Consider the following 23,470-nt stretch of genomic DNA (forward strand, 5'->3'; position numbering starts at 1 on the left):
TTGTGCACAAGTTCAATTGCTCCAATTTATCTTCCAATGAATCGCATTTTTATTTATCAGATCTAAACATGAGAAGAAAACTATTTGCAACACCTCTATCTTGTGTATTGAATACCGATAAATTTTCAATTCTTGCCAATTAATTTATACAATCTTCTGGTTTGTTGCAATAATCTATTTAAATGAACTTTGCACCAAAGCTCCACCTGATTGAAAAGTAGAGTACAGTGAGAATCAACAAACGAGCATTCTAATTGATTTTTTTTAATTATAGGATTTCTAAATCTTTTACAACAAGGAAAATAAAAAAGAATTCTTCCATTGTTTATTTCCTAGAAATTCGTAGTAAATACTGAGACGGCGGTGGCCGCAAAGACTTCTAGAATAGATTTATCTAGAAATTAAATTGAAAAAGAATTCTTACCTGTATCAGTTGACCACATCCAGCGCAATCGTCAGGACTCGACGAAGGGACATCCGATGATGATTCTGGACTGCTTGGTGCTGGTTCTGCTTTTAGCTGAAGATACTGATCGGACATGGAGGTGGATCCTGCACTGGCGGCCCCACCACTCCCCGTTGGTACACTCGTACGCTCCAGGCATTCTTTGGGCAAGTCTGTGTAACTCAGGGAAGCATCCTCGAACAATCCACCGTGCTCCGGAGATTTGTAATTGCTTCATAAAGCATAAAAAAAATCTTTAAGTTGAAAATTTCAATTTTATGCAAAAATGTGGGGATGGGCACTACCTTCGACATGAGTCCGGATACACCTGATTGGGTCCAAAGGGCTTTCCAATGTGCTCACAGGGTTCCAAACACGATGCACAGGGTCTATGGAGTGGATGATTGTTGTTCCTATTTGTACACTGACCACCTATCACGGGTATTGGAAGTGTTGGACTTCTTTCCCTCGTCGGCCCAAAGAATCTTGCGCTCTGCTGCTGCAATTGAAAGGGGAGAAAATGCAAATAAATTCCTTTAATTTCAACATAACATTAAAAAGTAATTTGCAGGACGACAAAGTTATAATATGGGGTTCGATTGTTGAGAGCGCAAAAATATCCCCTGTGGGCTTACGGCGTCGTATGAGTTTCCGTGTTGGCGTTCCTTTTTTTAGTTTATTTTTCAGTTTTAAAATCATCGTCGACGAAAATTATTAATGCATTGGGTTGCGGAAAGTTTAATATGAAATTAGGATAAATGTGCCATCAAAAAGTATAATTAATGTGTCTGCAATTATTTATATTGCGATATGATGATATAATAAATAACCAACATGCGAGACACGGTAGTTGAATCAAGACGATGCTCAAGTAATGCCGAAAAGGATCTCAAGTGCATTTCTTATTCAATTATCGCATAATTGCGTATATTCACGTTATTATTGAATTATGTGTTATATCTGTGGGGTCTCTCTACTCACATATCACATGAGAGAGAATTATATATAATACCACATCCATTTCACCTTCGTGTGCATCACTCGCCGCGCGAGATATATTAAAGTAATATTATACATTTTAAATGTGCAAATTGTGTAATTTATTGAGAGCAAATGCACCACAATTCCTTATCACATCTTCTTCACCTCTCTTTCCCCATATAGACTGCTCGACTTCATCCCTATACTTGAAGATATCGCGCTTTCATAGATAACCCAAGAGCCATCGTATAGCATGCAAGAAGCCACATTCGCTTCTCGTATTTATTCGCAATTTTTCCCTAAAATGCAAACAGCATGCTGCACATTTTATGCTACATAAAGTCATAACATAATTTTTATAAATTATGAAAAATTGCTTTACATTAAATTTCATATTTATTGTATAACTTATTTTGCGGAAAATTTCTTTCCCATCATGCTACATAATGTATAGTTTCTCTAAATGGAAAAGCATGAAACAAGCACATCATAAATATTTATATTAAAATGTTGAACATAATTTATATTGTTTTTAAATTATCATAAATTAAGAATTGTTGGCATTTTTTTTCAATTGAGAAATGTAGACCATAAGCTAGATTCTTTTCTCATTCGCGCCATTGAGATTTTATTGCTAATTCATAAGTTGTTAAAAACTATAATTTCCGTATAAAAATCTTGAAAATCCCTTTTAAATTAACTTCAATATTTTATTGAAATATGTAGGGGGAATAGAACTAAAATCTTATGACTAGAAGTTGAAAAAAAAAACATCTTTCAAAATTAGTGAAAATGTTCTTTTTTCTTCATTATTTAAATCCTATTTTTTAGTTTTTCATAATAAAACCCTTTACCACCCTTAAGAAAATTTAAGAAATTGCAAAAATTAAAAAAAATCCGTGAAAAATGTATGAAAATATTCAAAAAAAATTTCAAAAAAAAAGAAAAGATTTAAACCCTCAACTGCATTGTAAATTCTGTCTAGAAAAAAATCACAACATGTTAATCATTCCACGCTTTTGTGTGAAGATCTCTGTGGCGATTTAATTGATGATCCAAATGATTGGCTTCGAGTAGATCGCAGCGATCAATAAATTTGTGATATGGAAATTAATACAATAAAATTACATATCTCATGAATATTCAATTTAAATACCTACGATCGCGCCGTGTCACAACAAATTTTCTTTCTGAATTTTAAATGATCTCCAGGGTGAATTTTGTTAATTGATCTTATATGGCGATTAAAAGAAAAAAAAGAGATAAGCTTTTTTTCTTTAAACATTTTTGCTCATAATCTTGGATGTCCTTTCCAATTTACATCCCATGCTCGCAGAGAAATTTTTAAGGGGAGACACATCACATGTTTGCTTCTTAAGCGTGGGCACAACAAGTGATTGATGATCTCGTGTCAATTGGTCGTTGATGTGAGAAAGGTAAAACAAAAGTCTCGGATGGAAGAAGGTCTCTTTTTCACCTCTCTGATGCTATGTTGTTACAATCAAAATCAGATCATCTATACGTATTTCCTCCTCATTCTTCATCTTCGCCCTCCACAGTATTTTGGATGTATGTATGAAATGTTTTCTTGACCGGAGAGAGATCCATCATAATACGATCATGATCATGTCCAATGTCCAACACGCTAAAATCTCAAATGATCGAAGACAAGGTGGAGAGGTATAAAATACAAACAGACTGTGGAGAAGAAGTCGAGAAAAAAATTCATTCATTGAATTTCAGCGTGAAGAAATTCTATATAAATATATAATAAAATCCCAAAACAACCGAGGCTCCTGGATGAGCGACGAAGCGATAAGAGATCTTGAGTATTTGCTATTTGGACAGCGTGAACGATTACGAGGGAAGGGAGGTTTGGTTTTCTTGGCGCCGTGATTTCTCCACCTTGATGCTCTGCCATGGAGATGCTGTTGAGTGTGTTTGCCAAGAAGATCTCCCCCCTTGTTGCACTTTCGTGCACAAGATACCTCTGTGATGAAGGAAGAAAACTGAAATGCGACATCTCTGTGAAATGCTGAAGAAGTTAATGTGATCACTCCTCTCGTGTGCGCTTCACTGAACAATTGGACGGGAAGTCACATGAGATTGAGACGAGATTCAAAATTCGTGTTATTTGTCCATGATAAATGCATCCACATGGCTGACGATGATGAGGTGATCATTTCACAACATCAATTGTCGTTTTGTCTTCCTGCATTCCCCATCCGGGCCTCCGCACAATGATCGATGAGTGATCACTTAACTCACTCCCTTTTTTTTGTGAGTAACCCGTTTCATTCACCAATTAATGTGTCAATGAGCTACGAAAAAGCATCTCGCGACCAACGTAATGATCTCTCGTCAACTCGTTCTCACTTCAACTTCTGATCACGCCATTCATCTGATCACGACTACCTCCATATGCATTGAAAGACATTCCGAGGGATTAAAACTTTTTGTTTTCCTTAAGGTGAAACAGAAGGGATAAGCCTCAAGGATAAATCACCATCATGGTCGTATTGAAATTCCTCAACTCTTAAACAGCAACCACCAAAGCCACAAAAACCGTGCTTCTGAAAATCTCAAAATGATCCCATGATTGAACAATTAAAAGTCGCGCTTAAATCAAATTAATTTCAAGTTCGTGCTGGCGTCACTTTACCTCTCAAACTGACCACTTTTCACTCTCTTATACACCGTAATCGCACCATTTTGATCTTGTCTCAAATGGTTACCATGTAAATCTCATGGATTAAACCTAAATGATCTCACATAAACACCCAATCACGACATTTCAAAATATCTCAACACCTGTTGATACCTATCGCAGTGGATATTGCCACTGGACAATTGATATTTTACTGCGCTTTGTTTCACAAAGTTTCTCCCTTTTCTTTGGCGCTCTATTGGAGCCAATTGGAGCTAATATTAAATTAAAAATAATTTTCTGAACAATTTGAAAATAAAATCAGAACCAATTTATCTGATTTCGTAGTATACAAAAGTATTTTATTTCTTTATGTAAAATTGCTTAATCAGAGATAAATCAATTATATCTCGTTCATAACTATATATAAGACAAAACTATATACCATGTACATAACTGGAACATTTCCCTCAAACAATTCAATAATTCCATAAATAGAAATAGAAAAAGCTTGCATAGAAATATTTGAGAGGAGATAAAATAAATTATTTAAAAAAAATAACACTGGGCTATTTGATGACCCCCTGACCCATCTAGTTCACAACACCAAATTGACCTTTGCATCAGAGCCAGACGGATTTATTATATGTTTGTTATTTTTCCCTCTGTCTCAGCTTGTCTCACTACACTATTGCTTTTTTCCTTATCAGTTTCCATAAGATTCCAACATGCCTCCAAAACGGCAAAAAAAATTATGAATTATTTTAAATGTGGTGTAAAAGATTTCTTATACCCAGTCTCAAGCATCCATAAAAAGAGACGACTAAGCTTTTAGCCAAAGAGAGAGAGAGTTCATTTTGGTTCAAACAAGCTCTTATAGCAGAAGAACGATAAGAAAATTCATTTGAAGAAATTGTTATTATTTCCAATTTGAAAAAATTATCAACTTGTCTCTTGGTTTTTGCTGCTTACGCGCCTTTTGCCTTTCATCGGCCGGAGAAAATAAATTTATATTATTTACATGTATCTATGTTGAGTTGTTTGCTCTGTGAAGAACACCGGCTTTACGCAACTTTTACTCTGCGGAGCAATTTTCATCACAAACAACCTCTCTGTGTGAATGTTTTCAAAAATGGACGTGACTTTTTTCCCAACCTTTTATGCGGTTGATAAGAAAATTATATTTCACGTTTATTTTTACATTAAAAAATGTTTTAGATATTTTCTTTTTTCTTATTATTATTAGATTTCTTTAAATACATTTTTAATTGCAAGAATGTTTTAAAAAAAATTCCATAAAATCTACAAATTTGTATTTTGCTTTCGTTTGCTTGGGATTTTTTTTACAAAATACTTAGCTTTAGTGATTTTGCAAAGTTTTATGGATATGTATTATGTATTATAAAATACAGCAATATGTATATAAATTCAGAGGAATTTTGATTATTTTTTTTAATTTCCAGGCAGCATATAAAAGACTATAAATTATTAAAATTTTCATTCAATTTTTATTATAATTTCATATTTATAAATAAATTTCCAAACTTACAAAAAAAAACAAGAAAAAATCAAAATAATACAAACCAAATTTAGGTTAATACATTTTTGAGATTTTCATTTTTCAAAAATGAATAAATCGATAAAATCTCTGAGAAATAGTAAAAACAGAAAATGAATCAAAATTCTCTTAAAAAATAATTAATGAAAATAATCTTTAATGTTCCTTTCTTTAAAATGCAGTAATAAAACCATAAAAATCTTAAACACCTCTCGTGGTGTTCATAATAAAGGCAAAATTTGAATAAAAATCGCACTTTTGGAGATAAAAGAGATGCGTATCAGATATTTATTTTTATCACCGGAGAAATAAATCTTCCTGCTAATTTAGTGATATTTTTCTTTTATATAATTTCAAACTGCAAAACGCTCGTCCTTGTCTCTTGCGCCATCTCCTTATAATTTTCATAAATTTCTTGCATTTTCGAATCACCATTAGAGCCAAATTAGCGTCACATTTTGTCCAAATTGGCAACAATTTAGATTTTGTTGGAGAAGCAAAACAAGCCCCTATACAAGGCTGAGCCGTAAAAAGCCTTCATCGTGCCAAGAAAGGTTTCTCAATGCTTGAATTTTCCAACACAAATCTCTCGCCAAAATTCCCGACAAGTGAGTGATGCGCGCATTATTCCGCGTCCATTTGCGCATTTTATTTGCCCACGAGGCGTGTGTTCCTCACCCAGAGTGCTAAAGGTGGGTGGACGGGAAAACTTGTAGAATAATTTGTAGTGTTTAATTAATAATTGCACATTAGTCGCTATTTGTTGCTCACTAAAGAGACATGCGTTTCCCCAGACATTACTCTCACTCCTATGTCGCACGAAAGTATATACGGAAAGACGATGACTCTCCGTGATTAGTTCGCCTGCCACTTGTAGGTCGTGAACTCAAAAGTCTACACTTTTGCCTCGCGTTCCATCCATTTGTCTACGTGTAGCATTCCACGGCGAGTGGAAAGAAAAAAAAACTTTTTTATTGCGTGAATTTTCGCCATAATTCACTTCACACTCCAACCCAGAGAATTTCTCAGAAGTCACAGGGTTAGCGATAAAAATATGTTTAATATTGCACTTTTATTAAAAAAAAATTCACACTGAACTGATTTTATGATTGATCTCTGTGAGGTCTGCTTAAAATCTTAATTCATCCGTGCATTGAAAGAGTGAAGGAAAATTTGAGAAAAAAATTGAGGACTTATATTTTAAAAATTTTATTCTACAAATGCGGGGAAAAATTGGAAAATACAAGTAAGTTTTCATTGATAACCTTTCACTACATTATAAAAACTCCCACGATTTCCACAGAGCTTTCGACTCTATCTTCCAAGAAAAAGGTTGGGCGTTAAAAATTTTTGGAAAGCTTGGAAGGATTTTAAAAAATCACCTTTATGATCGCGATAAAATATTTTACAGCTGTATTTAGGCCCTCGTTTCCCTATATAATTTGTGAAATATTTTCAACACCTTATATAGAAAAATTTACAAAACGCTCCCGAATTCATTATCTCTTCATTTGGTGCTAAGAACCTATAATTATGTGGTCATGAAGCTAAAGTCTCCTGACGTTGCTAAATATGTACAAAAACATCCCCTGTGTTTATTTATAAGGTTTCTAATTAACAAGTATATATTTAAAATAAATATTGATAATTAATGGTTTTGAAAGAATAAATATTACTGAAAAATATTCATTCTACAGTTAAAGATAATAAAAGGGTTCTTAAATACCTCGGATATTAGTTTTGAGAGAGCCCTAATAAAATTTAAATATCATAAAAAATCTTAATTTTATTTCGATTCTGAGATTCTTGATGATCAATTGAAAAAGACGTTGAAAGCTTAAAGAGTTTTTAATATTTCTAAAATATATAAAAATAAATTGAATTTTCTTAATCAGGGTAAAGATATATAGTGTTTTTCTTTTAATCAGTTCTAATTAATACCAAAGCATTAAAAAGATATTTCTCTTACTGGATTTGACCATCAATTTTCATTTAATCAGAGAATTCTCATATCCATAAAAATAACTAAAGTACAAACAAGTCGACAGCAATCAAAGTACATAATGTGCCTATAAAAATTGCTAGGTTTCCACAACTCTCTTCTATGTAAACGATATATTTCACTTTCCATTGAGACATTTCCACAAGTTTCGTCGCCTTTAATGCACGTTGGAGTGTTGCTGTATATTTCATTTTACGCACTTTACGTCTCAATGACGATGGAATATGTAATTATATTCTTAAATAATTTTAATAGTATATAATTAAAGGTATAATTGCAGTTTTAAATACAGCATTAAATCACACTCTATACTTCCTTCAGAATAATTACAAAAAAAAAATATTTGTTGACGAGATTCCTTGGTGAAACGAGAGGAAATTATGGTTTTTGAGCAAATAATTTTTTTTAAGTAGGAAAACTGTTTTTTTTTATAGTGTCCTCCCATGTATTTCTTTAAAAAATTCTTTATTTATATAGCTTTGCAATTTTAGTGACATTGTTTAAATTGTTGCACAAGTAAATCTTCCGAAAGTCATTTGATCTTTTTTTTTTCAATTGCACATTTTTTTTTCTTCAGTGTTATGTCCAATTACAACCTAAAAAAATATTTTTTTTTTCATTTAACAGACTTTAAGAAATATCTAATGAGTACTTTGAGATGAAGTCGAGTTTTTTTTTATAATTCTACTAAATTGTACCTAAATTTCAACACAAACCTCTATTTGTTTCAATTTTTCACCGAAATTTTTCTCACACGATCTCAAACTTCTCACCTATTAAAATATTTCACAATACATAAAATTGTGTCAAGTGGACATCTGAAAGACGACTAAGCGAAAAAAAAACCAAAATGAAGCAAAAACCTGCATATCATCTGACTTCAAATTAAGGGGTTTGAATGTGTTTTTCCTTCTAGTTGAAATTGTCTACTTTTGTTCAGTCAAATGGGGAAAAATTTTGAAAAACAATCGTTAAGTTAGTTTTTTTTAATATAAACTTTAGTTTTAGAGCCATTTTTAAAACATGCAATAAAAGTGAAATTAAAACGCTTTTTATATAGTTTCAAACAGTCAATATAATGAATGAAAAATAGCTCTTTACCTAAATCAAAAACACAGAAATGAGAACGATTGCGAATTACTTTTGCTTTCTATCGTATTTTTTTCCGCGAAACCATGGCGTTGGCTTTCTTGGAAAATGCGATTCTCTCTTTTTTTTTGCTATTCCAACCCTATGGATGTTCCAGAATTTCCATCTGCCTGATATATTTTGAGTTATGATGACGTGAAACAATAGCAATAAATCATATATGTTGAGTTCTTTCTCCACTCATTCATTTCTAATGTTACAAAATAAATAAATTATTTCTTTTAGTGCTACTTTGTGAATGCCTCTTTTTGCCTTCGCATCTTTTGCTCCTTCTCTCTCACTCATGGGCACATGGAACCAAAATTACATACAAATTCATCGACTTGACTCGATGACTCCGCGAGGAGACAAAGTAAAAGGAAATGTTAATGGCGAAATGATAATTAATTGATTAATCTCAACTAAATTGTTCACATCACATCGATAGTCGCTGCTTTGCTATTTGTCATGCCAACGAGAATGTTGTTTTAGGAAAGAATAAAAGTGTCGATTTCTTCGAAATTTATTGGGCAGCCCGTTAATGTGTCATCTTCAATTCCGGCGGCACCGAAGAATTTCTCCCATGCAAACCCATCCACAGAAGTTCCCAGTGAGAATTTTATGCCTTTTTGCCATCACACACTGCCAAAAGCTTCACAAATGCACGATTAATACATAAAAAGTAACTTTTCACTGTTTGTGCATAATTTAAATACAATAAAACCAAACCAATATAACCATAAGTTTTAATATATTAAAAAAAATAAATTATTGACGATTATTGAGGCAAGAAGCATAAAATTTTCAACTTGTTTTATTAAACTTTTATTTTAGTCCATTTACTTTTGATTTGTTTCCGTTCGATTTATCCATTATTATATGGTCTTTTAATGGAAAATTATCAAGGAAATTAATGAGTGGATAACTTTTAAATTTTTATTTTACATAACCAATGACCATAGAAGGGTAATTTTTAAAATTTTTATTGTTATTATTTTAAGAATCACATGTTAGTTTTTTTTATCTCTTGTTGCTTCTTCTTTAAACGATTACGCATATATGGATCATTTACATATCACTCCAATTTATCTCTTCTTAAACAGAATATCTTATTAAGTTTCTTATTTTATCTACATTTTATTAATTTTATAAAAATAAAATGAAATTTTCAATTTTATTTATGAATCATAGTCTTTGAACGTAATTACTAAACCTATTCTCTCTTGAAAGAAGTCTTGCATTTTATCAAGGAATTTAGAGTTTGTCGCTCTACTTTGATCCTATATTTATTTTAAAGTTTTTTTTACACAAACAAAAATATTCAAAGTGTTTTTCAAAGCTTACGGATGCATTTGAGCTTTATTCAGTTAATTTTTTAGCGTCAAATCTAAGTCAAAAGCTCAGAAAAAAATTAAAATCTTCTCAAATTATATTAAAAGAAAATTCACAAAATCATAATCATCCAGAAAGAGCATTAATGGCACAAATAGAACAAGGAATTGATTCATGTTAATATGTAATAGATACCTATATACATTCATAATGCGCTGTATATAAACAACAGTAAACTTTAACATCCCATCAAAGAAGCTTTAAATTCATTTTGGTATAATTGAATTAAAGTTCAAAAGCAGTTTGCATTAATAAAGAGCGACTGAAAATTAACATGTGAAAAAGAACATTGATTTTTTTGTTGGATATGCTAAAGGCAAAAAAAAGGTGAATAAAAATTTCAAGCCTTTCATTTTGGCAAAAATAAAATAAATCTCGAGGTGGCTTTCCTGCAAACTGCCTGTTTTTGCACCCCACTGTTTACGATAATTTGCTTGAATGGGTTGTCAATGTGAAAACATTTAAATATTTTTCGTTAAATCTTCAGATGATAATTTTTCTTTCAATTTTGCCACTCAATGGGAAACATCCAATTCTTTTACACTTGTCATAAATACGCGGGGGCCAAAGGGGGAATGGGGCACATACAGATACAGGCAAGAATGAGAGAGGGCGATTGAGATGAAGAAAAGAAGCCCAGAGAGACTCGTGAATTGATGATAAAGAGAACTCATCGTCTCCATGAGAATCACTTAAGTGCCGTGATGATGTTATCAATGTCTTCGTTAACAATATTCCCCCATAGAGGAGCCAAAAGCCGGGATGGAGCCGAAGAGTGCGATTAGTTGGTAAAATATGTCTCTTTCTTGGATATATTCCGGTAGAACGCGAGATATATATAAATGTTTGGTGATTTAAATATTTTGAAGGCGAAGCAATTCTTGCTCGCTTTGGGATTTGTAAGGTATATGTACACACAGAAAAATTTTTCGCATTTTGTGAATGCGAGTGAAATGGTTCGCAGTTTCAATCTGCGAGCCTCAGGTAGACTCGCACATTACTATTACGAGTCTATGGTAGATAGTTTCTTTCTCACTAACATTTGACAGGTTTTTTTTTGACAAGCTCCTTGTTTATTTTCAATTTGCCCGTTACCGCAATGCCTCATCTAAAGAACACTGACACGATTTTCTAGAGACGTGGTATATGAGATATTCAGTCCAGAAAACGTTTTTACACGTTTTTTTTTCTGGTTTTCCTGCAACAAAAAAGCATTTTCATCATACACGTATGATTTTGGGTCATTTTATAAAAGATGTTACACCATTGAAAGATTAACTTCTGCAAAAAGATTTCGTGACGACATGTCGTAGGATAATCCATACCTTTTTCTCTTTTCGTCATTGAATAAATTCTTAATATATCCAATCATTTACAAAATTTTGCAAATATTTTTTTTATAATTACAAAAAAAAACCCAAAAATTATTTATAGAAAATTAAATTAAGCTGTTTTACGAAATCTTATGTCGCAAAGTGCTACTTTAAAATAACACGAGCTACTTTAGAAAGGATTTTCAGTCGGGATTTCGCCCTCAAATTCTTTTGACCGCCATCTTGCATACCAAACTATTATTGATTTTTTTAAATTCATATCTTTGATTCTACAAAATAGGGCTTTATAACGTTTCATAAGATCTATATTTTCCTAAATTAAAACAAATAAATTAATAATTAAAATAAAAAAAATAATATTCGCGTGAAAAACAAGTTTATGGTTATGGGAAATGTGAGAAACATCATCCAAAAAGCATGGTTGTAAAATAGAATATTTATTTTACATTACATTTGTTGGAAAAAAGTTCGGATAAAATGGCGGCCATTTTTGAATTGCTTAAAAATTTTTATCTAAAATTGATCAACGTAACCATATTAATATACTTTCATATTTTACCATTAAGCTTATAATAAGCTTTAATATTTATGATCGGACATTTCGGTTTAGGATTGTTCGTCCGATTGACTTAAATTTTATTTTATAAAGTTAAATTAATGTCTTATGAAACATTATCAAGTTAAATTAGTTTTTGACGATATTTTTTAAATATCCTTTCTAAAGTACATAGTTCAAGTTATCTTAAAGTAACCCTGCGACGTAAGATTTTGTAACACAGCCTTATTTAAGGGTCTATTAATTAACTTTTGTTTTTTTTTAATTATAAAAAATAATTCAAACTTTGAAAGTCATTATGAAATTATTTAATGACGAAAAAAGAAAAAGTATGGATTATCCTACGATATATCGTCATGAAATTCTGTTGCAGAAATTATTTTTTCTATGGTTGTGACATCCTTTAAAAAATATGCGAAAATTTATGTTTTCGAGAAGAAATTTTATTTTTGTGGACCTTTACATGAGATCAGATAATGATTTTTGGTGTTTTAATAGTTTTTCCAGATGAAAAATTAACAAAATAAAAATCATGTCGCTTGGCCCATTCATTATGAACCTATCTCAAAAACGCAACTTTTCAGGAGAGCCGATTTTCTAAAATGTATGAGAAACTTACATGTTTTGCCTTTTTTCTGGCTCCAACTTAGCAATTATCACACGCAAATGATGGTATTCACTCACTATTACCATTTAGAAAGCACTGGCACCCCAAATTATGTAAAATAATTAGCAAAAAGTGCGAAAATATTGCAAAATATGCAGAGAAAATACTTTGGAGGTTCTTCTTGCACGGATTTTGAGAAAAAAATTATGTGCCGGAGTGTTCGGCAAAGCTCGGGTCGACCGTCCTTCAACGCAAGCACTAGGTCTCTCTTTCTTTCCTGCGCGCGCCGATAGATTCGTGTGCATCTTGTATGTGTGTGTGTGTTTCTCCACCCCGTGAGCGTGGTGGTAGGCAGCTCAAATAGAAGTTTTGCTTATTCGATTGCAACGCATGTTTGGCAGACGTGTAGAGTAGCCGTTTTCGTATATTATGGTCGGCGGGGGTCGCGGTATCAAATCTTACCAATGTCAATGATTTATTTTTTTTTTCGACTAAATATTTTTTTTTTATTTTCCCAATCATTTTAAATAAATCTTTTGATGTTAAACTACCCTTTTCGTGGACAATTAGGGGGGGCTGGGGCAAAATTTTTTGTTTTTCGCCGGAATTGTGGTTACTCCTCATTGGTAATGATGGAGTGACCTCCGGATTGGGGATCTCATCCCAGAAATATAAAATTCTGGAAAAATAGGGGGGCTGGGGCAAAAATTTTTGTTTTTCGCCGGAATTGTGGTCACTCTTCATTGGTAATGATGGAGTGACCTCCGGATTGGGGATCTCATCCCAGGAATATCAACTCCTGGACAATTAGGAGAGGCTGGGGCAAATTGATGGGTTTTTCGCCGGATTTGTGGTCACTCCTCATTGGTAATGATGGAATGACCTCCGGATTGGGGATCTCATCCCAGAAATATAAAATTCTGGAAAAATAGGGGGGCTGGGGCAAAAATTTTTGTTTTTCGCCGGAATTGTGGTCACTCCTCATTGGTAATGATGGAGTGATTTCCGGATTGGTGATCTCATCCCAGGAATATCAAGTTCTGGACAAATAGAGGATGTTGGAGCAAATTGTAGGGTTTTGCGCCGAGATTGTGGTCACTTTTTATTTACAATGATGAAGTGACTAAAATATTTTATAAAATATTATTTTCAATAAAAAAGAATATTTACAAGCAGCTTCCGCAGAAAATCATACTGCCTATTAATAACTTCTCTTAATTAAAAAAAAATATTGTTGAGCCCGTAGAGCCTTCGGTAATAACCACACCGAATAAAAATATTTATAATCAAGGAAAATGATTCTTTATTAAAGAAGGAATTAAAGAAAGAAATGCCTTTTCTTCTAAATAAATTCACTAAATATTCTTAAAGAGTTCTTTCCTTTTTCCTTTAAGATTCACGAAAATTTTTTAAAAGAACAAAATGATTCTTTATTAAAGAAGGAATTAAAGAGAGAAATGCCTTTTCTTCTAAATAAATTCACTAAATATTCTTAAAGAGTTCTTTCCTTTTTCCTTTAAGATTCACGAAAATTTTTTAAAAGAACAAAATGATTCTTTATTAAAGAAGGAATTAAAGAGAGAAATGCCTTTTCTTCTAAATAAATTCACTAAATATTCTTAAAGAGTTCTTTTCTTTTTCCTTGAAGATTCCCGAAAATTCTTTAAAAGAACAAAATGATTCTTTATTAAAAAATGAATTAAAGAAAGAAATGCCTTTTCTTCTAAATAAATTCACTAAATATTCTTAAAGAGTTCTTTTCTTTTTCCTTGAAGATTCCCGAAAATTCTTTAAAAGAACAAAATGATTCTTTATTAAAAAATGAATTAAAGAAAGAAATGCCTTTTCTTCTAAATAAATTCACTAAATATTCTTAAAGAGTTCTTTTCTTTTTCCTTGAAGATTCCCGAAAATTCTTTAAAAGAACAAAATGATTCTTTATTAAAAAATGAATTAAAGAAAGAAAGAACTTTTCTTCTCAACAAATTCACTCATTATTCTTAAAGAGTTCTTTTCTTTTTCCTTGAAGATTCACGAAAATTTTTTAAAAGAACAAAATGATTCTTTATTAAAGAAGGAATTAAAGAGAGAAATGCCTTTTCTTCTAAATAAATTCATTAAATATTCTTAAAGAGTTCTTTTCTTTTTCCTTGAAGATTCCCAAAAATTCTTTAAAAGAACAAAATGATTTTTTATTAAAGAAGGAATTAAAGAGAGAAATGCCTTTTCTTCTAAATAAATTCACTAAATATTCTTAAAGAGTTCTTTCCTTTTTCCTTTAAGATTCACGAAAATTTTTTAAAAGAACAAAATGATTCTTTATTAAAGAAGGAATTAAAGAGAGAAATGCCTTTTCTTCTAAATAAATTCACTAAATATTCTTAAAGAGTTCTTTCCTTTTTCCTTTAAGATTCACGAAAATTCTTTAAAAGAACAAAATGATTTTTTATTAAAGAAGGAATTAAAGAGAGAAATGCCTTTTCTTCTAAATAAATTCACTAAATATTCTTAAAGAGTTCTTTTCTTTTTCCTTGAAGATTCCCGAAAATTCTTTAAAAGAACAAAATGATTCTTTATTAAAAAATGAATTAAAGAAAGAAAGAACTTTTCTTCTCAACAAATTCACTCATTATTCTTAAAGAGTTCTTTCCTTTTTCCTTTAAGATTCACGAAAATTTTTTAAAAGAACAAAATGATTCTTTATTAAAGAAGGAATTAAAGAGAGAAATGCCTTTTCTTCTAAATAAATTCACTAAATATTCTTAAAGAGTTCTTTTCTTTTTCCTTTAAGATTCACGAAAATTCTTTAAAGGAACAAAATGATTCTTAATTAAAGAAAGAAATGCCTTTTTCTTAACAAATTCAGTAATTGTTCTTAAAGGGTTCTTTTTTCATTTTTGTTTAATACCCCAATTTTTTTTACAAGAACAAAATGATTCTAAAAAACTTTGAATATTGAAAAAAAATAGTGAATTTTCTAAGAACAAAAGGCATTTCTTTCTTTAATCCCTTCTTTAATAAAAAATCATTTTGTTCTTCTAATTTTTCTTTATTTTTCTATTAAAATTAAAATGGTTTCGTTCTTCTAAAGACTTTTCAGATACCTACCTATTTTGATAAAAATTAAAAGGGAAGGTTCTCTTTAAGAATAAGTCAATCACAACGCGTCCAGTTATTAGAGTTGGTATACCACAACGCGGATGGGTCAGTCTATGCGTTGTAATTTAATTTGTGAGAAGTATTAGAGTAGACAAAGTCAATTTTTTGTAAAATTTAGCAATTTGACAGATTAAAATGCTTATATCCTAAGTTTTATTAGACCTACAGAAATTTCTTGACTAATTATGGAAAGGTCCTGAAATAAGCTATAATCTGACTTATATTTCGAAACATTTCAAGGTCACCTCAAGAACACAAAATGGCGGATTTTTGTTCTACTAAAACAGTTTTTTGCACTTTTTGTCCTAAAGGAATGGTTCTAGAGGTTTCTGATGTTTTAAAAAGTTGTAGAGTTTTGCAAAACCTTTAATTTGATACCAAATTAAGTAAAATCGGACAGACCGTTCATGAGATGTGGGTCTTAGAACTTTTCAAATTCAAGAATTTTTCAAATGACCAAATCTTCTAAACGGCGACATAGATTTTCTTCAGATTTTCGGGCTGGTGAAAGATTATTAGTCCTGCTAAAACATATCAAAAATTCAAAGAAATCTATGATCGGGATTCGGAGATATTGCCCCTTAAAGTTAGCCAATTTTTGTTTTCGTTTTTAGCGCCTCTTGCGGATGTTTTTGAAACTTGAAATGTTCTAAACAGTTGTAGGGCTTCTCAATACCTTTCATTTGAACCTAAGTTGGTCAAAATCGGTCAAGCCGTTCTCGAGATATATCGAAAAAACACTTTTTGTTTTAGGCCGCCATATTTGCTAAACGGCTTGACCGATTTTCAAGTATTATTTATCGATGAAAACGTCTCACTGAGCTTTGCAACATACTAAAATTTCAGATCTCTAGCTATAAGGGAAGTGGTTGACGGTGTTTCAAAATGTGCGGATGGTGGCCATCTTGGATTTTGAAAATGCGAAAAAATGAAAATTTACACCCAGATTTCTATAGAAAACTTCAAACCGTAAGTTTCTATCTCTTAACGTTCTCGAATTATAAGGCAAAGTTTAGACGACCGGAAGGCCGGCCGGCCTTATCAAAAATTTTCCACCACCATTTTTGTAATGTGGGATGTCTGAAACGTGCTCATACCAAGTTTGAGCCCGATCTGAGGTGGTCGGTTTTTCCGATGATTACAATACTTGGTATGCCACGATTGTGGTATACCAACTGTTGAGAAAAAATGGGATTTCTTTCTTTAATTCCGTATTACAGTTAAAACAACTTTTTTCTTCTTAAGATTTTTAAGGTACCTTGATAAAATTTATAATAAAATAACTCTTTAAGAATAATTAGTGAATTTGTTGAGAAAAAAGGGGATTTCATTCTTTAAATCCTTCCTTGATTAAAAATTATTTTTTTATTCAGGCTTTAGAATATTTTTCTATTACAAAAGTAGTGTGGTTATTACCGAAGGCTCTACGGGCTCAACAATATTTTTTTTAATTAAGAGAAGTTATTAATAGGCAGTTTGATTTTCTGCGGAAGCTGCTTGTAAATATTCTTTTTTATTGAAAATAATATTTTATAAAATATTTTAGTCACTTCATCATTGTAAATAAAAAGTGACCACAATCTCGGCGCAAAACCCTACAATTTGCTCCAACATCCTCTATTTGTCCAGAACTTGATATTCCTGGGATGAGATCACCAATCCGGAAATCACTCCATCATTACCAATGAGGAGTGACCACAATTCCGGCGAAAAACAAAAATTTTTGCCCCAGCCCCCCTATTTTTCCAGAATTTTATATTTCTGGGATGAGATCCCCAATCCGGAGGTCACTCCATCATTACCAATGAGGAGTAACCACAATTCCGGCGAAAAACAAAAAAATTTTGCCCCAGCCCCCCCTAATTGTCCACGAAAAGGGTAGTTTAACATCAAAAGATTTATTTAAAATGATTGGGAAAATAAAAAAAAAAATATTTAGTCGAAAAAAAAAAATAAATCATTGACATTTGTAAGATTTGATACCGCGACCCCCGCCGACCATAATATACGAAAACGGCTACTCTACACGTCTGCCAAACATGCGTTGCAATCGAATAAGCAAAACTTCTATTTGAGCTGCCTACCACCACGCTCACGGGGTGGAGAAACACACACACACATAAGCATGCGCGCCCGGATAGGGCGCCTTACAGGCAGCGAGAAAGAAAAAACCGCTGCGAACATTCTTGCGCGCTATTCTTTTCTCGCATGAAAATCTCCGGTGCCGAGCCGAACATTTGGGGGTTTATAATGCCCGGAGATTTATAAAAATTTTTCGACTCCTTTCAGTAAAATCCTTATAACTCCATGGGGACATTAAATATTTGCGTAATATTTTATGGGGTGATAGAGGGATAGTTGGAGCACTGAAATACACAAAAAAGCATTATAAGCCTAAGTCGACTTAGGTTCAAAATGAATGGGCCAAGCGATGTGTAAAATTGGTAATTCCGCCCAATTTCCGCGCGGCGCTAGTGTTTGTGAAAGAAACCTTTTAAATGTTTTTTCTGCTACAACATTTGCTTTCTTCTCGTCAATTTTATCAATTAATATTGTATTTTTATTTATCTATTTTGGGCAAATAATGCTATTTATGGAAGAAATATTGCTTTTAAATTGGTGTAAGTGATTGAGCAAATCAGTATTTATAGAATTCAATGTTCAATTTCGGTCCAATAAATGTGAAAATTTTCGAGAAATAGTGCGAATGAGTGCGAGTGAAATATTCGTATTTTGTCTATGCGAGTGGCCCACTCGCAAAAATTGACGATTTGACTGCCACTTTTTGTCATTTTTTTTCTGTGTGTAGGTAGGTATGCTATGTGTATATATAAAAGAGGAGCTCAAAGCCCGCGCTCGGGGTTTGAAGAAAGATGAAGAAGACCAAAAAAAGGTCGATACCAGTGGCTTCTTCTTTTGCCCAGTGCGCGATAGAATTTCCGCCGCCGGTCGAATGGCGCACAACAAGAAGATATCGTGGATTGGTTGGCTGAAGCCACGGAACCGGTTGCCGGTTCCGAGACTCATTCCAATGAGGCTACCACTTTGGTCACCACCAAGACGTGCAGCATGATTGAAAAGGTGGAGAGAAGAAATAAAGCCAAAGCAATTCAGGTGGCAATCGGTCGGCTTTTTGCATGACTCGAGGTGCAAATTTGCAATTGTGATTCTCTCTCTTTACTAAAATGTGCACAATTGATAAAATTCCTTGACACATAACATCAATTTAATAATGCTAAAATACACCCAAGTCAGCAGAAATTGCAAAAGGAAGGTGGAAGAAAAAAAGCCCGCTTTTAATCTTTTATTCACTTTTTCAGCCGTGCGCGCTGCTTCTCAAAACCTCTTTTTCTGCCCCATCCCCACATTTGTCCCTAACAAGTGATGCTGCGAACTCAAAAAGAATATAATGTACAACCTAACCCTTTATTTGGTCAGGCGTTTCACTTCGGAGGAACTCTCAAGATGCTATATGTTTCGCATTGTTACAAAAGGATGCTTGACTTTGTCTCTGCGCGCTATACGTCGCACTACCCATAAAAAACAAACAAATAAAGTACCTTCCCTATTATATGTATATTGAATACACAATATGCCCTCTGTCACTATATACAATGCATCTTGAAATATGTAGGTATGCACATTGCATATAGACATAGGTATATAATAGCGCTATATGTTGTTAGAATAGGTACAATATAGAACCAAATATTCCTTCTTTAGAAGTTTCTTCTATTTGAACAGCGATGCAACGCTGATTGGTTCTTTCTTCTAACATACAAAAAAAAAGTACAGAGAGATTTCGCAATATTTTTTGTTTTAATTTTATGCTGTTCTAAAAGTATCTACGGCCACGATAAAAAATCTCTATTATAAAATGAAGGATTAGGTTTAATATTATCCTTGTTGTACAAATATTTTCATTTAAATTATCCTTATAATTGTAATGTAAAGAAAATTTATTCAAATCGGCTATATTTTTTTATTAATTTTAATTATCTTTTTTATTTGACAATGCTTCTGAAAAAATTCTCTAAATAAAATTGAATCGAATTTAGTCATGAGATATCCGATTTTGATAAATATTAGGGGAGACCGGGGCTAATAAAGTCACTTAAGGGTTTGAAAAAAGCTTAAAATATCATATTTCCTAGCTAGATAGAACAAAATGATCTGAGAAAGAGTTGTAGGGCAGTAAATTTCCTAAAGAAATGAGCTATACATTTCGCTTTATCTGTTTGGGAAATATGATATTTTGAGCTTTTACTAAACCCTTAAGTGACTTTTTTAACCCCGGTCTCCCCTAAGTTTTCTTAAATATTAACCTGTCCGGTCTAGAATTTATTTCCCAAAATTAATTCTGTTTTTCGGATAAGTTCATTTGATTTTTTTTAAATCTATTGAATTGAATTGAAATTAATTAAGAAAAAACATAATAAAAAGCTTTTAGTAAATAGTTAGTTATATAGGGCACTGTGTGTAACATGAATGTATATTATTTGAAGGCACAAAATATCCGTGAACACCACAATCATGCGTCTACTGAATTTTCTGAATATTTTAATCCCAATACAAACACTGAAAGACTTTGGTTACAAATTCAAATCGAACAAGCTTTGTTTGTTTAAATAATTTTCAAACATGGACAACATGGTCCATTTTAGACATTTTCCCAACAGAATTTTACTTTCATTGCGGATTGCGTAAGAAGACGACCAATGCAATCAATTTGAATGAACACGACGCTGGTAGCAGAAAAAGTTTTACTATGCACTGTTTTGAAAATATTTGCTATAGGTCGAATTTTTTATTTGTTTTTTTTTTGAGAATTAACTGAATCGTCTAGTTTGAAAAGAAAATTTTTAATTTTCATGGGAAAATTAATTTTTAATTTCATTCTCGTCACTTTACTTTTCATGCAATTTTATTGATTACTCAACTGAGCAAGTTTTTAAAAAATCTAATCGTTAATTGGTATGGAAAAAGGGGAAAAGGTCACTGAGAAAAATAGAATCAATTCGTATTTCAAGTTGTTATTAATATAATTACATTAAAATTGAAATTCTGAGAAATAAAATTAGTAAGACTTTTTTTTTTAATTTAGATTATTAACTGATTTACTAGTTTGTGTGAAAAAAAACTTAGGATTTTTTAAAAATTGATTATGATTATGACTTAAAATTTTGCTTTATAATTTATATAGGTATTTCCAAGGACTTTAATTCCTTCACAATCATTTTTAAAAACATTTACTTGATAGAAAGATAAATTTTTTAATATAATTAAGCCGGTCCCAGAAGAGTTAAAAGTCTTTCAGTGATTCTTTTGCCTTATTTTCAATTCTCAAAACAAATAAAACTTTAATTGATAGAAACGATAGAAATTTACAAAAAGTAGTGAATTTGATTGAAATTATTATGGGGGCAAACTTACCCAATGCATTACAGGGCGCTCCTCATTGCAGACGCCCATAAGCGCCTCAATCGTTGTGCCGCTTATCGTTGTCAATGGAGCCCGTGTGAAGGGCACCCCTTTCTCAAGAGGTAAAATTTCGCCACACAAGATCTCCGCACGCACAGTTCGCACGAATTCACAAATCCATCATTGCGTGCAAGATGCACACAACAAACACTACGCAGAATGCCGCACCATTCAAATTCTATTGATGTGACTCTGAAGAATTTTTCTCTCTGTGCCACCGAGGGAAAATTTGCCACAAGATGTGCCGGAAAAGACAAAAGTGTTGGGAATTCACAGACGGAAATTACTTGCTACAAGCCTGGGAATTAATCAGAGGCACAATTAACACTTTTTTTTTTTAATTTTTATTTAAGCACATTGAACACTTTTGATTATTTATTTAAAAGAAGAAATTATTGTCTCTTATCGGGAGTCCTAAGCCGGAAAATTTATTATGTTTAGTCCTTTTTGTCTCTTTACAAGATCTTGTAAGAAAAGTTAGAGATTTTTCTTTGTAGATATAAATATTTCTTATAAGCTCACAAATTTTTATTTAAAAAAAAATAATTGCTTGATTCGGAAGGTCCTTAAGAAGGATTTTTTTAAAATTTCTTTTACAAGTCACAAATAAACCGCACGGCGGGTCAAGAACTCGAAATCACTGTTAAAATTCTTCTTCAGCAATTATTTAGAAGGCTTGAGAGCCTGGATGACATTTATTAGAATATTTTATATGTTTTTTTGTGTCTTCTCCACTTCTTGCAGCCGCTCCGGAGGATTCCTTTTTCCGTGTCACTCGAGAAGGCCAAAAAGTCGAATCTTCTTTCCACTCGTCCCAATGGGAGATGTATCGTTTTGATAAGAAGCAATTTAGAGTACCGTGTGTGTCATTTGAGAGATTTTTCATCGATAAGGGATTATTTATATTTGTCTCTGCGCCTGTGCTGATGGATACATTCCACTTTTAGGGTTTTTCTCTGCTGCCTCTACCCGGTCAATAAAACACCCAGAAACGATCTCTTCATTAGATTTTTACGCGGCAAGAGGACACACAAGAAAAAAATCCAGGAAACACCGCACTATATGACCTATCGACGGACTCAACAGCTTGGATAATAAATTTTCTCAACAGATCAATCCTAAGGGATAGTCTAAAATTTATATAGGAGCCTGTGTAGTATATAGCAACCAGTATACCGGCAAGTCTCTCAAGGAGTTTATGAGAAAAATTCACAAAAATTCTTCTTGATCCCTTTTCCCAGCGTATGCAATATCACTATCCTGCATCCCTTTCAAGGAGTCCAACCGCACTCGTACCGGTCTCAAAGGATTCGCACCCAAAAGAAAGTTCTTCGTCCAAAATTTAACCCACTCTAGCACACGCGATAGTTTTTTTCGCACCACAATTTTGAGGGCTCCTGCCTGATTTTCCGTACAACAGGATCACGGTAAAATTGGGTAAGAGGAAGATGTAGACGTAGCCGCGGGAAGAGTGAGAAAGACGCATGCGCCGTCTACGACACTCAGCTGAACACTGGGGTTCTGCGGCGAGATGAGAGTTCTCGAGCCGCGAGAAGAAGCCAACACGGAGACTCGTGCATGAGGTGGGAGATTCCGAACGCGCCCGGTGCTCTCGGATGTGTTGCTATGGTTTTGGGGCGGGCCAGGGCGTGGTGCTCTCTCGGGAAGGGAAGACAAGTTTCCCACTCTTTCGCACAACACTACACCACTACGCTGGCACGGCTGAGAGAGAACACGAACGACACCCAGTGGGCAAACACTGCACACTGGAATAGTACATATTAGGATGATTCACTTTCCTAACGTTTTGCTAACGTAAGATCAAGTACGTTAAAAATTAAATTTTAAACTTTATAAAATATGTTCAAAATGTGAAGACTTCGTTGGATGTATATTCTCGCTCATTACAAACAATGAGTGTAAAGAATACAACTAAGAATACCTTGAACAAGGTCTCCACTGTAACATTGCATAAGCCCTATTAAGAGATGAACAAATAATAACCAATAAATCTAGTTTTTGTTCAAATTTATCAATCAGGTAGTCAATAAGAATGTCTTACCAGGAATTTAACAAAAAATCAAAGAGCTGCCTAACAACAAGCCGTCTTCATTTGAGAGACCTATACCGAAGCTATGATTAGTTCGAAAAGCTCGGCGGCTAGCTCGAGCCGTCTCAAA

At 32.8% G+C, this 23,470-nt stretch overlaps 1 protein-coding gene across 2 annotated transcripts in view; it reads right to left on the reverse strand.

The window, feature by feature from the left end:
- Nucleotides 1-22,885, reverse strand: part of LOC129786210 (protein apterous) — a 54,892-nt gene extending 32,007 nt beyond the window's left edge. Inside the window, exons 1-3 of one of the 2 annotated variants that reach the window (XM_055821063.1) lie at nucleotides 21,243-22,885; nucleotides 751-944; nucleotides 425-677 (exon numbers count right to left, since the gene is read on the reverse strand). In XM_055821063.1, coding sequence (XP_055677038.1) covers nucleotides 425-677; nucleotides 751-944; nucleotides 21,243-21,281 — 486 coding nt within the window. In that variant the 5' untranslated portion in view covers nucleotides 21,282-22,885. The remainder of the gene's footprint in view (nucleotides 1-424; nucleotides 678-750; nucleotides 945-21,242) is intronic. The other variant, XM_055821064.1, reaches the window with a different exon arrangement.
- Nucleotides 22,886-23,470: the final 585 nt, after the last annotated feature.

Source organism: Lutzomyia longipalpis, chromosome 1 (genome assembly GCF_024334085.1).
Source record: "Lutzomyia longipalpis isolate SR_M1_2022 chromosome 1, ASM2433408v1".
Taxonomy (NCBI): domain Eukaryota; kingdom Metazoa; phylum Arthropoda; class Insecta; order Diptera; family Psychodidae; genus Lutzomyia; species Lutzomyia longipalpis.